General features: G+C 41.8%; 1 protein-coding gene across 2 annotated transcripts in view; it reads right to left on the bottom strand.

The window, feature by feature from the left end:
- The window catches only part of SLC26A5 (solute carrier family 26 member 5), a 34,929-nt gene that overhangs the window by 11,771 nt on the left and 5,145 nt on the right, over positions 1-18,013 (bottom strand). For both annotated transcript variants that reach the window (XM_081211587.1, XM_081211586.1), the window contains exons 2-12: positions 13,831-14,031; positions 13,282-13,421; positions 12,048-12,158; positions 10,954-11,132; positions 10,050-10,214; positions 5,954-6,106; positions 5,703-5,785; positions 5,465-5,612; positions 4,406-4,519; positions 2,526-2,603; positions 538-633 (exon numbers count right to left, since the gene is read on the bottom strand). In XM_081211587.1, the coding sequence (XP_081067713.1) occupies positions 538-633; positions 2,526-2,603; positions 4,406-4,519; positions 5,465-5,612; positions 5,703-5,785; positions 5,954-6,106; positions 10,050-10,214; positions 10,954-11,132; positions 12,048-12,158; positions 13,282-13,421; positions 13,831-13,985 (1,422 nt within the window). In that variant the 5' untranslated portion in view covers positions 13,986-14,031. The remainder of the gene's footprint in view (positions 1-537; positions 634-2,525; positions 2,604-4,405; positions 4,520-5,464; positions 5,613-5,702; positions 5,786-5,953; positions 6,107-10,049; positions 10,215-10,953; positions 11,133-12,047; positions 12,159-13,281; positions 13,422-13,830; positions 14,032-18,013) is intronic.

The raw sequence follows: 18,013 nt of genomic DNA, 5'->3' as shown, positions 1-18,013 counted from the left end.
GAGAGAATGAGAATAAACAGAAATATGTCTCTAAGCAGTTCTTAGTGATAGCTTATCAATGCAGATTAGGGCAAGAGAACGCAGGGTTTGCCAGGAGTCAAGCCTTGAGTTTTGCTCCTGCACAGACAAGGGCCATACCTTTCCTACCTCTGTGAGGAAAGGACACTGCTAGTCAAACTCAGGGTAGACCCACTGAAATAAACGGCCATGGCTAACTTGGGCTCATTAATTTTGTTGGGTCTACTCTAAATAGAAATTAGGTGGATATAACCCAATGTATCCACTGTGCTGGCTTTGCATTTCTAAGCAGCGAAGGGTTCCCTGAATTGCCTAATTGATCTTAAGCACATTTCAATACCCTCTCCTGCACTATCTTCTTTATGTTCCTAGTTTTGGGGCCTAGAGCTTTGCTCTTCTTGCATCATTTGACTCTCACAGTGCAACTATTTCTGTGCGACACAACACTGCAGGTGGACCACTGGATTACCATCTCAGAAACGTTCTACATGCACTTTGATCAGAATCAAGGTCACTCACCAGTTCAATCTTGCTGGTCCTCCAGAAGCGAGTGATATCTTGAAACTGTTTGAACATGCCTTTAAGATTGACCATTACAATTGCTGCAAGCACAGCCTAGGAACATATTTTGAAAAGGGTTTGGTTTTCTTATTTTTATTTTAAAACCGTGTTGCAGCTTAAAAAAAAAGCATTCCAAAGTGTATATAACTAGCAAGTTCTATGCAGGAGATCTATTTACATACACGAGAACATTTTTTAAAAAAATCAAAGTTTAGCAAGTGTAAACAGCCATGCAGTCACATGTCATTTTTGATCTTTTGCTTATATGCACATATATTTCATCAGAAACCAAATGAGATTCCTTGATGATAAACATCAGCAGGGTTTTGTTTAAAGTGCCTATGGCTGCAACCCTCCTGAATGGCCCATTTCAAAATCAATGTGTGTAAGGGTACAATTCACAGAATTGTAGAGTCAGAAGGGACTACAAGAGTCATCTAGTCCAACCCCCTGAAATACTGTAATCTCAGCTAAAGCATCCATGACATTAGTTAACTTCATTCAGTAGAAGTTAAACACGTCAAACAACTGATTTCACAGCAGAGAGGAGGAGCATTCTCTCCCAAAGAAATTGGGGAAACTTAAAATAGGCATGCCCACTACAGCAAGGATAGGAGCCCTCCAGATGTGGTTGTAATGCAACCAGCTCTAGCCATTAGGGTCATTATGAGAACTATTGTTCCCCCACCCCCGCACTACATCATTTGCAGGCTTTATAAGCCCTGTAATATACAAGTCAAAGTTATGGAGCTTTTTTGCTTTCTGCCCCCCTTTCCTTGGGCAGTTGAGCTACCTCCACACCCAAGTTGTTGTTCTGAAAAGAGAAGTAACAATCTGTTGCCTCATTATATTTTAGGGTCTGAAATGGAGATTCCAGTGTTTTACTAGAATAGTAGGTTACTAAGATTATTTTCTGTATTCAAAACCCTTTGGCCTGCACCAGTTTCTAACTGGGATTTCTCCTTTAGCCTTTTATGGTTAGCGCAGATCCCAGGAAAGCATACAAAGTAATCCTTATATTTGTTTTTTAATAAAATGCTAATCTTCAAGTCCTCTGACAAACCTTTTATGGCTTGTGCAAAGTGCTCTTCTTCCACTCCAGCTAACCAAGCAAATGGACTCTTACTTAGTTACTGCGAAACTGTCACTTCCCAATCATGTCACTCCCTGCCTTATTTATTTCCAGTTAAGTGAACAGGGCAATGGCCTGGCCTACCAGCAATAAAATCTCTGAAGCTTTATTTGGGACCTACATGTTTCTTATCTTCATCTTAGGAAAGAGAACCGGTGATCTTTAGGAAACTGATACTTTTGTTTGGCTAAAATAATATCTCAACAGCCTAGAACTATTAAGTTCAAGATAAATGTGTCAGCACATCGGCATGCATCCAGTGGATTGAACAACGACTTCTCACTTGCAACTTGTATAACCTGAGGACCCAAAAAATGAGGTTCCTGCTAATCATTGGCTAATAGTTCTGTCCCACTATTCCTGAATCAATGGTTGAAAGTATAAAAGGTGACAAAGTAACACGTATAAAGTGCTGGATTAGGATTACAAAGCTCAAGTCTTCATTGCTAAAGCATATTTAATTTCTTGCATGCTTACAGGTGTGGAGACCAAAGACAGGACAAATAAAAAGAGCTGCTGTTCGTTACCCAGAGCCAAATGAGACTCACACAGGCATTCAGACTAGAAAGCCTTCCCTCCAATTGCAGATATTCAGGAAGGACATTAGAAAAAGCTGGTGCACAGTAATCACCAATGCCATTAAATTACCCTGCAATTGAACCAATTTTTGAGCTTATTGTTGCAGCACAGAACATTCTATTTCCTTACAGCTCTAAACATTACAGATTGTGCAATGCTTTAACAAAAGCGGTTTTACTGCTGCTTATGTACCAATTTAGACTGGAATGAAAACATATATATAAGAGACTCTTACCTGTGGCAGTGGTTCAAACAGATAACCAATGGCAACAATGACCAGGAAAACCATGATTGAGGACAGAGTACCAGCAACCTGGGGGGGGGGGGGAAGGACACAGAAACACTTTTGAAGAATCCCATATATAGTTTAAAAGGTTTTTAAAGGCATTGCCAAGCCCAAATATTCCTCCCATTTCTTTTTCTATATACTTGTATGTCTGACTGAGTATGCTTAAGCAAGTACGCTGATGCCCTAAGCAATAACACTCACAAGAAGAGGCATCAACTAAATTTACATACATCACATGTTGCATACAGAGTAGCAAATACGGAGTATGTGGGCTTGGACAGAATTGGGGGAGGCAGAAAGATATAGATACAGATCCCTGCTCACTAGATGGCCTTGGGGTAATTCCACTTATTTAGCCTAAGCTGGCCCCCAAAAGTGAGGATAAAATGGGAAAGTCCAAGGTATATGACCCTGATCTCTTATCTGGACAGGCACAGTCTAACTACTGCTGTCTATGCTCTGGTAACCTAGATTACTGCAACGTGTTACCTCTGAGGATGGTTCAGAAACTGCAGCTAGTGCAGAATTTGGCAGCTAGGTTGCTCACTAGAGCAAGACAATTTCAGCATATTACACCAATCCTGGCCCGATTGCATTGGCTACCAATTAGTTTCCAGGCCCAATTCAAAGTGCTGGTTTTGACCTATAAAGGCTTAAACAGCTCAGGACCATAATAGCTCAAGGACCACCTCTCTCCATATGAGCTGACCTGGACCCCGAGATCATCCTGTGTGGCCCTTCTTTGTGTGCCTTCTCCACGTGAAGTCCGGAGGGTGGCAACACGAGAACAGGTATTGTCTGCAGTGGTTCCCTGTTTGTGGAATGCTCTGCCCAGGGAGGCGCAGCTGGCGCCTTCATTAAACACCTTTAGTTGGCAGGCAAAAACATTCCTCTTCAACCTTTGGCTGATTGACAACCCTTTTACTGTGTTGTGGGAGGGGAGATTATTGGTTTGATTTTATTATGTATTTTGTGGTTTTTATATTGTAATGTTGTGAACCACCATGAGATCTGTGGATGAATGGCAGTATACTGTACTAAACATCACCATCATAATACAGTGGTGCCCCGCAAGACGAATGCCTCGCAAGACGGAAAACTCGCTAGATGAAAGAGTTTTCCGTTTTGGAGCTGCTTCGCAAAACGAATCTCCTATGGGCTTGCCTTGCACGACGAAAATGTCTTGCGAGTTCCCCCCCCTTTTTCTAAGCCGCTAAGCCGCTTATCAGCTGATCCGATAAGCCGCTAAAAGCGCTAATCCGCTAATCCGTCAATGGGCTTGCTTCGCAAGACGAAAAAACCGCTAGACGAAGAGAATCACAGAACGGATTCTTTTCGTCTTGCGAGGCACCACTGTAATCATCATCGCGTCCCTGCAGCAGTGTTTGAAACTGAGATATGAAAGCTAGGAGCTAAATGGCACCTTAAACCTAGGTTACAGGCGCCACAACCTAGCGCCTGGGCATGCTTTTTTATAACAAGAATACAAAGCCAAAAATGAACTGAAGTTAAAATCTTATGTTCATTTTTTACATGGTCTGGTCCTCATCTGAAGACTGCAAAAAACCAAGCCATACTTCCCCTGCCTGTCCCCCTAAGATTCTTACGAGGGTCCCTTCTCCAGTCTTCAGAGTGGGGAGGCAGAAAAAGGTCCTTTCCTTCCAGAAATTGAAAGTTTTAATCTGAAATCTTAGGTGCAGTACTGCATCCAGAGCTCAGAAACTGCTTGAAATTCATGAAATTCCCTGTTGCAAAACAAGCCAAGAACAATGGGACTTTTGAACGCTGCCCTGCAGGAAGGACAAGTGAAACCTAAATACACATACCTGAGTCTTTCCACCAGTGCCCTCCTGGACAAGACTCCGGGACATTGAGCAAGTTATAGCAAAGGTCTGGAAAAACGATCCTGCAGAATTGCATATGCCTAAAGCAATGAGTTCCTGTCAACATAGAAAAAGCAGGAGAACAAAAGTAGTAAGAACATAAGATGGGATGCTGGATCAGGCCAATGGCGCATCTAGTCTAGCATTCTGTTCTCTCTCTCTCTCTCTCTCTCTCTCTCTCTCTCTCTCTCCCCCTCTCTCCCCCCCCCCCAGCAGAAGTCATGCTGAACATTGCCACAGATACATGCCAAACTTCTACACGTGACTATTATCTCCATAATAAGAAACTGCTTTGCAACTAATTGGGGAGGGGGGGACTGCATAAAGATAATTTAAGCACTGAATTTAAAAAATGGAAACAATGTTCTTAAAGTCCACAAGCACAAAACGAAGACTTCAAAACCTTTGTAAAGCTGAAGTGGCCTGCACCAAACTTGCAAGGAAGGGTTCTTTGTTGTTACAGTTAAACCTCGGCTGCCGAACGCCTCCATTATCGTATGTTTCGGCTCCCAAATGCCAAAAACCCGGAAGTAAAAGTTCCAGTTTTCGAACCATTTTCAGAAGCCGAACGCGCTACACGGCTTCCGTTTTGAGTTCCCCTATTGTACTGAGGCTTCTGCATTCAGTTTTTGGTTGTCAAACATTTTGGAAGTCAAACGGTTTTCCGGAATGGATTATGTTTGACAACTGAGGTTTGACTGTATTAGATTTACTGGATAGGTAGCATGTTTACTGAAAGCAAATCTTTCTAGTGGAAGAATCTTCTCTTGCCAACTCATAGGACTTCTTCAATTAGGATACGAGGCCAGTGCATATTTAATGTTTCCAACCTAACCATGGTTAGGAGGTCAGGAATGTTACATCTTCTCTGGGCCCTGGAAATGTAGGGAAGCTATTTTTCAGATAAGTGTGTCTTCAGCAACTAGCTTTTGGAAAAAATTCTCACCAATTTCAACAGGCTTTTGACCAGATAGTGAAAGACATATATTACATTCAAATTACCTGATTTCCATCAACTTTATAGCCATGCTTGAGAGCAAAGATTTTGGCCATGGAGATTGTCATGGAAAATCCAACAAGTGCTATGGCTATTGCATCCACAAATACCGCTGGGATGAGGCTTATATCTGGTACCTGTGGAGGACGTAATCTGCAAGGAATTAAAAAGGAAAAACTATTATCGACTGACTGTATTAAACTACAGAGGGCTAAAAAGATATGTTTAATTCCTCATCCTTACCCTTTGGGGATATGGCCAACAACATCCACTCCATAAGTCTTTGACAGATTCATCCCAGCTGAAGCTCCAGTACCAATTACCACCTTTAAAAAGAACACACATGAAACAAGAGGCAACGTGGTTACAATAAGAAAACTTGGAATCGAATCCAAGAGGGAGTTCAGTCTGAAGTTTTGTCTGCATAGTGAAGGACATTCCAAACCATGCTTAAGAGGACATACTTAAGACATCCCTTCTTATCCCTCACTTACTACAATGATCTCCATAGGGATAGGAACTGGAAGTTTCTTCTTTAAGCGGTCGTTGATTTCTTTACCACTCAGCAACAAAACCATGCAAATTAGTCCAACAACCAAAGCTGCTATGTTGGTTTTTGTGATGTTTTCAAACACAGCAATTAAACTCTGCAAGACAACAAAATGTGGAATGTTATTCATAAGTGATATAGTCAAAGGAGAAGCAGACGTGGATGTTTATGTGGAAATGTGATGTTTGATGCAGAATATAGCACCCTGAGAACCTCAAATATCTCTTTTCATGTTTCTATCCCTTCTGGGTGTTAAAATAGGCTTGAAAGGAAGTAGACAAGCTTCATGAAATCTTTGAGGCTAAAGAGGGCTAAGTGGGATTTTCAGTGGTGGTGGTAGTGGAGGCTATGTGGAAAGATAAAATACATCAGTTTTTCTCAATCTGTATAATTTACCGGTATTCAAATCACAGAATTTATTCAGCTCAGAGAACTCAGCTTTCTTTGATAATGACTTTTAAATTCCCCACACAGAAGTGCACATGATCCTTTTATCTCTTAAATTCCAAATGGATAGCAATATTTAAGACAAAACATACTACACCAACTTAAGAACTTGCATCTGTGCTGACCGCAAGCACACACCAGCACTGGAAATAATGATTTCAAACCTTTTCCAGCAAATCAAATCTGTTTAAAAGTACATAAACTGATCTACAGGCAGGGAGCTGCCAACAGGCCTTCAGGGTTACCATAGCAATGAAATTCAGTGTTGATTAAGCAGCAGTGATCTTTCCTAGAAGTTGGCAAGGGGGCTGCAGGAGAAACGCATGTAGAGCATGATGTATTAAATACGCTCGATCTCAAAATTCCTGGGCAAAGGTTTTGGTTGCTTCTCTTCAGTATTTGAAATCTAAAAAACTGTCCTAACCATAAGTCATAACTAAGTGACAAATGCAAACATCAAAACAAATTACCCAAATCCTAAAATGTATGAATAATGTTAAAACCATTAACACAAGGAAGTTTCGCTTAACCAGGTTTTACTACTGTCACATAAATATGAATGGCATTTTGCCAGAGTGAAGAAAGCCACTCCCTCCCTCCCCTCACTATTATTACTTGAAAACAAAAATGGTGGCTTGTGTGCATTTGTGTTTTGCCAATTTGATTAGCGCTTACGGCCTTCAAGAAAAATATTTCACACAGCCTCAGAAATGCTAAAGCAAAAGTTGCATAGAGTTGGGGTATCCTAAATAAATCCCTGTCTGCAAATACAGTTGTAGAAAGTAAATCAGGTTAGTCTGATATCACCCACGTAAGGCTGCTGAAGGACACTACTAGATTCTTAGTAAAGGCTTTTCTATGTGACAATTTGCTTAAATCAGTTTATTTTTCCCCACTGCTATTCTTCAGTGACCCAAACTGTGTTGGACACATGTATTCCCTCATTCTGTTTTAAAATATTATTTTGCTACTGGTATCTTAGTTCTTGGAAAGTAACTTACAGAAAAGCCATATGATTGCTTTACTCTGACTGTTCTCCAATATCAAGAAATCTGTTCTGGGGAATTGGTTTGCATTTGCTTATACTGACAAATCTTGGTAGCTCTTCCTCCGTCATTTACACTGTTGTAATCCAATAATTAAAGAGACACAAGTAAGCTGCTATTTCTACTGGAAAAAATCCAGATTCAAACCTTAGCAAAAACACCAAAGGCATTTCTCTTGAGCCATTTATGATTGGTAGAACTTTGTTTGGCGGGCGGGGGCGGAAATCACTTCAGAAGATACACAGGAATGTAGGGATTTTATGGAAGTAGATTTGCAGTGCTTTGCTTGCCAATTGTCTAATTAAATGGTTTTTCACCTGAAGGGCACTATCACCCAGCATAACAATGGTCTCAGATTCTGAGCAGCATGAAGAATGATCAGTCAAGGGCCAATCTATATTTCTGGTGGCTATCAGAAAATTGGCAGGTGGGAAGAACAGAGGAATCTCCCTTGTACAAAGTCAAACCACTGGTCCACCTAGCTCAGTATTGTCTAAACTGGTTGGCAGCAGCTCTGAGAGTTTTCAGACAGTTATTTTCCAGCCTTAACTGGAGATGAGGGGATTGAACCCAGGGCCTTCTGAATGCAAAGCAGATGTTCTACTACTGAGGTATGGTCCTTCTCAAGATTCAGGATTGTCTGCAGTTCTTCTACTCCTCCTCCCAAAAAGCTGGGAATCTTCACCAGGGGCAAAAGAGCTGCAGGCAGAGTTCGAAACTCCCATTGTTCTAGGCGCATTATGCGACAGGGAATTACCTTAGTGTGAGCTGTTTCTGAGTTCTGTACTGCACCTAAGATTTCAGATTAAAACTGCTGAGGAACTTCCAGCTACTCTCTAAAGACTGGAGAAGAGACCCTCTTAAGAATATTAGGGGGGTGGGCAGGGGAAGGACTAGAACATGGGAAAAATGAACATGATATTTTAGCTGCAGTTCATTCATTTTCAGCTTTCTATTCTTGTTATAAGAAAAAAATTACCTAGACATTCCATTGTTGTGCCCATAACTTAGGCCAGGGGTCTGCAACCTTTAAGACAAAAAGAGCCACTTGGACCCGTTTCCGAAGAAAAAAACAACTGGGAGCTGCAAAACTCGTCATTATAAAAATAACTTTTTTGTCACTTTTTTAATTATTTCTTTGTTTGACCCCTCAGAATTACTCCTCCTCATAGAAATAAACGTTAAATTAACAAGTTACCTTTTTGTGTGTGTGTGTTCTTCACTCCCCTTCAAAACAGTGACCAGCGTACATGCCCCCTTTCAATGCAGTGACCAGCGTACATGCCCCTTACAATGTAGCGGGCGGGCGGGTGGGAAGGTGACGTCGGGATGGTGCGTGACTAACGCACACACCGCCCCCATGCGACGTCACAGCCAGTACAGCGCCTGCTACAGTGGGGAGTGTCGGGGCGCACAATGCGCCTCCTCCCGTCGCTAGTATCCGTCCCGGAGCCGCGGCAAAGGTGTAAAAGAGCCACATGCGGCTCCGGAGCCGCGGGTTGCTGACCCCTGACTTAGGCTTAAGGTGCCATTTAGCTCCTAGCTTTCACATATTTGTTTCTAACACTGACTGCATGGATTTTATGGAACAGATTATATACACATACCTCTTGCCTCTTTTCAGCTGCAGTGTAAAAAGTGGTAATTTGGGCTTGTATGCTGCCAACAAAAGGTATACTGGCCTTGACACTAACATAGTTTCCTATAATATAAGCTATATACGAGACCTATCAATGTCAGCTCAGTAATTGGCCACAAATAATATCTGACTTCTTCATAGTCTGCAATGGTACACTAAAATTAAAACTGCCTTGTTGGAGCAGACCAATGCCAGGAGGGACCAGACAAATGCCCTTGAAGATTTATTTATTTGAAGATGTATCATTTGCTTTTCAACTCAAATGCCTTCTGAAAGCAGAGAACGGTATGAAAAACCATCTGGTACTTAGATGTGTACCACCGCTGAACACTGAGGATCCATATAGCTGTCATATTAAATAGCCACTGATCAATCAATTCTCTGCCCACTCTATTTTTAAAGCCATCTATGCTAGTGGCCATTACAAAGAAAAGGAAGCAAAGCAGAAGGCTATATGTTTATAACTGACATAACTATTTCAGAGTACTGAAAAATCTGTCTTTCTTTAGGTTGTGTCTACACTACAGTCTATAAACTTTCACTGGTTAAATCATCATTGCTCCCTCACTTCTAGGTGCCTGAAGGATCTGAAAGGGAAGTTTCTGAGGAACCTCACAAAATGAAAAGATTCCCTGGCAAAACCCATGAGTGATCCATTTGAAAGCTGGTTAATATTTCTTTGTGGATATGGACAGTGAATCTAGAGACTTTATAACCCCAACAGTGAATCTAGAGACTTTATAACCCCAAATGGTCCTTTTGTGCTTTAACCTCCAGATATAGTTACAGATAGGTAGCCGTGTTGGTCTGCCATAGTCAAAATAAAGAAATTCCTTCCAGTAGCACCTTAAAGACCAACTAAGTTAGTTCTTGGTAATATAGATATAATACCAGATATAGTTACTTACATAAAGAAAGGAGAGGGGTCCACTGAACCTTTTAGTCTTAATTCCAAGCAGATACTTTAATTGGGATGTAAAGACGTGCACAGCTGCAGCAGTGGTGAATCCCCGGACCAGGGGCTCCGTAAGATAAATAGCTACAAATCCAAATCGAAGGAGTCCTAAACACAACTAATGAAAAGAGAGAAGAGACATGTTCAAGGAATCATCATTTAAAAGCCAGCACAGGACAGTATCATAGAGAAGCCAAGTTCAGCACACGGCATCAAGAGCAAAGTCACCTCTTGCCAACCATGCAGGCCTCCTCCTACACCTCCCAGCCCAAAGTGTTGAAGCATGTCAAGATTGCCAGGTCTAATACTTGTGTGATTTGCATGTTCTGGTGGGTTGCACAGTGTGTGGTTATAGAAGCGGCAAGCATAAACAGCAGAAGTCTTAGGAAAGCAGGGAATAATTATTGTCTTTAAGTTGGATGAAGTGATAACAGGACACCTATAACCAAGGTGGCTTGCGAGGATTTCCGGAGGTCATGAGACCTCCTGGGCTCTTCCATACTTCTTTGCCACTCCATGTGACCAATGAAAGCAACGCAAGTTATATGTTTCTTGGAATAAAATGTTATTTTTAAAGGAGAACAAGTCTACCTAGTTGTGCTTACTACGTGACCTGGTTACTTGCCAGTAAGTCTAGAACAGCATACCTTGTTCTCCTCACGCCACAGCCCAACACGAAAACACAGCTACTCCCCCAAAATGTAGGTTGAAAGGATACATCCCATGCCATTTTAGATCCTGAATGGAAAACCAGGTGGATGAACCAGGGGCTTACTCAGGTGGAGTTCCGCACAGCAATATTAAAATCTCTTGGGCAGCAATATTCAAAACTGCTCCTAGACCAACGGTGACGTTACCTGTATGATCCCTGAGAGCAAGGTAACTGCGACAGCTACTTTCACCCTCATGTCATCTCTGGCACTGTTTTCAAGATCTGTGTTATTAGTAGAGTTGGTGTACGTATTGGCAAACATTTCATCAGGGGCTTCCCTGACAGCAACTCCGCCAATCATCAGGCTGATTACAGCAAAGGTTCCTGCAAGAGTGTGGATTGAGGGGAGATACATGTTTATTATTACCAGGGAATCCTACATGTTTTTGCTAGATCACATATATTTCAGCTTCTGAAAAGAAAATTTAATCATCTTCCTTATTGCAGTTATACACACACACACACACACACACCCCAACACCACTTTATGGGCCTGAATTAATATTTCCATCAATGTCATAGAATCATAGAATTGTAGAGTTGGATGGGACTCTGAGGGCACATCTAGTCCAAAGCCCTGCAACGCAGGAATTCAAATGCCAATGAGAAGCCTTCAGTTACTGAAAATGAGTTGACAAAAACAAGGCAAAATATATTTGCTACTACTAATAATAACTTATATAGTATTTGAGTATTCAAAGCACCACACTTATTTGCACTACCCTGGTTCTCGCAGAAACTTTGCTGAATTACAAGCCATTAAAAGTGATCACATTTGACACACAGTGAAATTAAAATGGCACAAAAGTGAGCTGCCTAAGGACGTACAACAGTGATGGAAAAACTCTGCTCCCCCAAATATTGTTGGATTTCAGCTCCCATCATTCCTGACCACTGGCCAAGTTGGCTGAGGTTGATGTAAGCTGGAATCCATCAACATCTGGAGGACCTCATCTTTCCCACCATTGCCATAGTTAAGATGGGGCCAAATAAATGTTGGGGCAGCAATTGATGCATGGAGGTTATGGGCCACTTCTGTGCCCTGGTGCTGCAGCTGTGACTTTGGCATGATGAATACAAGTAGATTTGACTTCAAAACTTTAAAAATGGTATCGAGTAAGAAGATGGAACAGTGGGCAATACTCATCTGGGGTTGCAACTAACTGTTTCTGATGCAGAAGTGCATTTTGTTAATCTGACCTTTAAAGAAAACAAACGTTTGTATGCTAAAATATTTACCTATTGATATGTGTCTGGAAGTTCCAAAAAAAGTGTACAGAAAGACGGGATAAAATGAAGAATATAGGCCAAATACTGGGGGTACTGCTGCCAGTAATGCATAAGCTAATCCTGAGAGAGAGAGAGAGAGAGAGAGAGAGAGAGAGAGAGAGAGAGAAGCATTGGTGAAATGAACTCAGATTCAACACTAATTATTCAAATGAAAAAAATGTTCATATACATGCCACATTGATAACAGATACTGTGCCCAGACAATCACAATGTACAGTCTCCCCCACCCCAATACATCCTTCATCAATAACTAGCAGGACTGTCAATAGTATGAAGAGAAGAAAGTGGTGAAGCCAAACTGAACCATCAACCAGCTCCCAGGGCTTCAGCCACTGCTCCTCTGCCCTGCCCCACTTGCCAATGAGGTAGCAACTGGGGAAGGCAAGCAGACCTCGTCGGAGCAGGGGCAGGGGGCAATTTTAGCCTCAGAGCCTGTACATGCTAGTCCTTAAAATACAACTAGTATATGCTTTTATGTAGGAACAGCTCCCATGAGTCTTCTTAGAATTGACCAGTCCAATATTCATTCAGATTTGAATTCACTCTGGGAGAGCAGAAGGAAAAAATGGCAGGAAGAGGGGGAAATATTCTGCAGAAAAAACTGCACATCTGTTGTTCACTCAGCTAAATTATTTATTCTGCTTGCTTACATGTACTAAAATAAGGACATAATCTGATGGTGGTATAGATTGTGGAGTCAAAAGTCTGTGTGTCATCGGGACTTGCCACATTAAGAGTCACCAAAAATCCTATAAAGGACGAATATTAAACTAATTCAGCAAAACAGCTTCACTCACTACTGCAGGCCATCAACTGTGAAACCTGACATGTTTTAACTATGGTGAATGCACCAGTTAAATGCACTACCCTCAAAGGGTAGTCATTGCAATGACAAAATTGTTGACTTTATTACAGAAATACACAATTTTCATACAGGAGGACTTTTAAACAAGATATTTCCATTGTGGAAACTGAGGGGTTTTATTCCCATTAGATGAATGCAACGTCTCAGTTGATTGCCATATGAGGTGTACTGCATTATGCATCCCCCAAAGGCATGTGACACCCTCATGAAAAGTGACTGTACAATCAGCTGGAAGCTGACTGTCTCCAAAAGATCTCTCAAGGCTGTTCTGAAGATTCCAAAAAGAAGACTAAAGTTTAAAAGTTAAATTTCACTAACCTTGAGGAAGCTGCATGACCCCAGTGCTTATTCCTGAGATAATGTCTCCCAGCAAATACTCCTTCACTGGATAGCGGGGGAGCCATGTAAAAATAGGTAAAAAACTACACAGAACAGATTTGGCTTTCTTGGAAGAACAACTGAAAAATACAAGAGGGGGAGAGAAAAAGTTGTATCAGCTGAAAATGTACATTTTTCGTGTACGGGCAGAAAATACCTTAATCATAGGAAATATATTGTATCTACTATGAAAATGCAGAATGAGTCCTTGTATGTTCTCTACCTATTATTTTAAAGAACTATTTGACAGTGAAATGCCAGCACATTAGAAGATTATGCTCTTCCCTCTGGCATGCTAACTTTCTCCAGAACAGTGTGGGAGGTGACTCTGGGGCCTACAGGGGGAAATCTAAAAAATGCTTTCACACAAACCCAATTTTGCCAGTAGGAACTTCCCATGAACAGAAGGAGCCCTTCTGTGAATGGAAGGGCAATTTGGCATCCATACCAATTAATCTACTGACTGCATAAATAGCTAAGATGTCCTACCGACAAGAACGTGCTATCTTCTGAGCAAGAGGCAGAGAGGTCTTCTCCTTCTTGTGCAGTTGCTTTTGTAGGGTTCCTTGGTTATATACGCGCCTTTCCACACAGTATCTCTGGTCCAACACATGGCAAGTTTCATCCTCTACAGCATGTTCCATAGTACATTTCAGGGAAAGGGAACTGAAGAGTTGCTCCTTGAAGATGCTATCAAAATATAAGCATTTTTTAAAAGGACAATTTAAAGAAGTGCTTCCTTCTGCAGAAGATAATAACTGAGAGTACTTTCATATAAAGAAAGGAGGAGACACAAACCTACTCCTGGGCCCTCTGCCCCACAAAGAGGTTATCTCAAGACCAACTTCTCTGTGAGAGAGAGAGCCAGGAGAGGGAGGGACCACACGTCTACTCTTCCTTCAGCTAGACTCTTCCCTCTCCTGGGGCCGTACAAGCCCAACTATCCAGAGAGAGAGAGAGAGAGAGAGAGAGACTGAAGAACTAGGAGACCGAAGAACTGGGAGACTGAAGGAGGAAGAAGGGCACTGCAATCACCACACACCTGTCTCTTCTTTCCACATGGACCACGGAAGAACAACTGCTCTGTGAGTATGGGTGACACCACAAAGTCACCATTACATACTAGTTTACGGTTCAACCAGAATGTCCTGTTCCTCCACACCCACCCCCTGAGACCATGTAACATCAGAAGACAGGCAGAGCAAAAGAAAATTGTAAGCCTTCTCCCTGGTCATCTCAGAGATGCCCCTACTATGGCAGAAGCAGGCAGATGACAGACTTACTGGTAGATCTCAGGGAGATTTCCAGATCATCAAGGGTTTCTATCTCACAACTGTTGAATCATAACAAGAAATGCGACTTTTCACATCTAAATTAGGCTGCTGAAATGAAGAAAACCAACTAGCAATGGGCTTATGGGTGAAAGGACTATGAATTCACTCCCCCAGGATCAAAATGTGCTCATTGTTCTTTAACTCTGTAACTTTTAGCAGATAGTATCAGAGGGTGACTCTTGTGGGGAAAGCCAGGTGGCTGGTGGTTTCAGAGCTATTCTGTCACACAAGCACCCCTCCCAAATTTAGGCAACTTGTTTGGGGACACACAAAATTGTGGTATAGGCAGGACTCATTGCCAGAAGTGGGCATGACCATATGAAAAGATAAATAAATGCCTATGTCTGGCAGCAACCTTCCCTTATGTTGTAAATATCAACCTGCTCAGGCTCCAAGATCTGCAGGATCAGCCACTCTGAAGGTCCCACCAGTAACTGTGCCACATTGGGCAGTGACTTATAGGGTCTTTTCTCTGGTAGCCAGGAATAGTACTCTTTCCCATCACTATGGTGTCAACACTACATGATTTTTTATGCCAGTTGACGACATCTTCATTCACCAAGATATTTGGGGGCAATTTATCAGTCCTGCCCATTTGTAATGGGGGATTGGTTGCTGCTATTGGCTGGCTATGGATTTTAATACCAGTTTTAATGTGTTATTCTGTTTAATAATTTTATGTATGTAAACCACCCTAAGGTTATTTTTGATGAAGTGTGTTATAGAAATTTATTGAATGAACGAATTGAGAGCTCATACCAAGAACAAACTTAGCTGGTCTCTAAGGTGCTACTGGACAATTTTTTTATTTTTAATTTTTATATATATTTCTACTGCGTCAGACCAACACGGCTACCTACCTGAATTGAGAACAGTTTGTCAGGAATCTCCCCTCCCAATATACACAATGCTGGGATATCACAATAATACACCATAGCATAGATGTTCTGAAGCAAAGTCAATATTTGGGGATGGAAAAAAATCAGCCCCTCTGTGTTCCCATAAAGGAAAACAAAGAATGAAAAGCTGCTCTTGAGCAATCTCAGTGCACACCTGAAAAGACTGAACAGACAACCATACAAGCTACAGCAATACTTATCTGCCTAGTAAGAATTATTGGGTGTATCCAAGAGACCAAACACAAAGACTTAATAACTGATGGTTCTTAAATGTGACTGATAAGTCAGGCTTTGAAAGGGCTTCTTGCCACTTATCAACTTGAAAGTGTTAGAAGAATAGATGCATACTGCAGAGTTATATCACCCGGAGATACTGTATATAAAAGCAAGCTCACCTTTTGATTCCCAAAGAACAAAATATTGTTATAGCAGCCATATGCCTTTGTTAGACTAACAGCCCAGGGTAACTGGTGGCTTTTTGTCAATGGAAACTATTAGTTAGGTGCTGGTCTGCTGGTAGCTAGGGGAAATTCATTGTTTTTGAATGACATCCCTGCGGTAATTTGGAGATTTTGACACTCCTTCACCTAAGAGGGTGGTCCAGGGATGCATTGGTGGAAAAGAGCACCTGACAATTTGAAGAAATAAGTGGGGAGCTGGCTTAAGGCATCTAGGGTTGCAAGGCTACTCTCTGGGAACCTGATGTAAGGTGGAAGAGCTGCTGCCCTTTAGTAACGCTTCAGTCTCCACATGCTTTGTTTGTATATTTATAAATAAAGAAAATACTACAAAAATGCAAGAAGTATTCACTGCTTTCTTCTCATGTTTTTGGTTAAGTGAGATTCTGTACACCACCTTAATATAGTGGTTTGTATAGAAATAAAATAGTAATAATAGATTGGAAACTAAATGCAGAAGTGCTGCTCCAGGAATTTCTCATTGGTCAGAGAGAAGATGCCTCCCCGTCCCGTTGAAGTCTTGCTTATCAGGGTTGCATGGCTGCAGCTTCTGGGTTCTGGCAAGATCTCTTGAAAGGGCTGCAAGATCTCGCTGAAACCTGCAGCCACTTCTCCTTCCTTCTCTAGCAATGACAGGGTGCGGGCAGGGTCCCCACCCCTTGCCACAGGAGAAGTGAGGAGAAGAAGGCATCACTTCTCTTCACTTCTTCAGCAGCAGCAAGGCTGGGTGTGATGCCCATGGGGGAGCCATCGCTTGGGATTCTGCTGCCCAAGGTGGATGCCTCAGTCCACTTCATAGGCTGGCCAGCCCTGATTGCCGGACATCACAAATGCAATTTCCAAAGGAAAAGAATCAGGAGTGTGCCCTCTCGAGTCTCCTTTTGCAAACGTGGCTTGAGGTAGGGGTTCGAAGGAAGAGCTTTTGGAGACATGGGTTGAATTCAAGCTGAGCTTGTGACAGAACAATCAGAAGTGCATTCTAAGTGTGCTCCCAATTCTTCCTTTGAAATAAAAAATCGGCCCTTTTTGAACTTGGCACCTTTTTCCGTTGCCATGCAGGCACAAAATTTAAAAACTGCCAACTTATGACTACAAAGGAAGAGCACGCTCACTACCTCCTTTAACTGCAGCTTGAAAGTTTCAGACATAATTTGATGTTTCCTGTGCCTAACATCATATATGATGTAAAACATGACTCTTTTATAGATTCTTAGTGCATATACGGTAGATTTTTTCAAAACAACACTCTAGTTAACTGCAGTTATACTCATGTAAAGTTTACCTTTTGACTGTGGGTTACTGCATCTGCTTACCAAAACAAGAGGAACTGGAACTTAACTATGCAGAATGCAGAAACTGAAGTTTAGCACCTGAGCAACACTGAACTGGTAGGATGAAGGGACACCAGAACCATCCTCAAAGATGGTACTTTACATCCCTGGTTTGAATTCATGAAGGGGTCATATAGTACAGTTATCTAGTGGATCCAGTTTGGGACCCTCTTTCTCCCAGAGTGGATTGTCAGGAAAATGAACCATAATCAAGGCAAACCCCTTTATGCATGTGGACTCTGTGTACCAAATGCATTTCTGAATCATTTTGAAAGCTCCACAGATTTCATCCAGTTTGTGTGTACTAGGGCTGCTTTACATATTGAATACCATCAAATCAAGGCTCGCCACTGAGTGTACACTTCACAGGGAGCTGCAGCCAAACCTGCCTCTGATATGCATGCTAGATATCTATATTCCTGAATACAAATTTGTAGATTGCATGTTTAGGTGCACACTTTACCCAACCCCAGTTAAAACAAAAGCAAACTATAGCCTGGGGACATTGTGTAAGCACACTAGCAACATATGAAGCATCAATGCCACAATGATTAGGAAAGGCTTGCACAGCAAATATGCCAGAATGAACTCTTCATAATATTACTCTGGAGCACGAGCAGCAGAATGTGAGCAGCATAAAAGGTCAGACA

The sequence above is a fragment of the Podarcis bocagei genome, assembly GCF_964188305.1.
Source record: "Podarcis bocagei genome assembly, chromosome: 10".
Lineage (NCBI taxonomy): Eukaryota > Metazoa > Chordata > Lepidosauria > Squamata > Lacertidae > Podarcis > Podarcis bocagei.
This window is presented reverse-complemented; position numbering and strand designations above follow the sequence as displayed.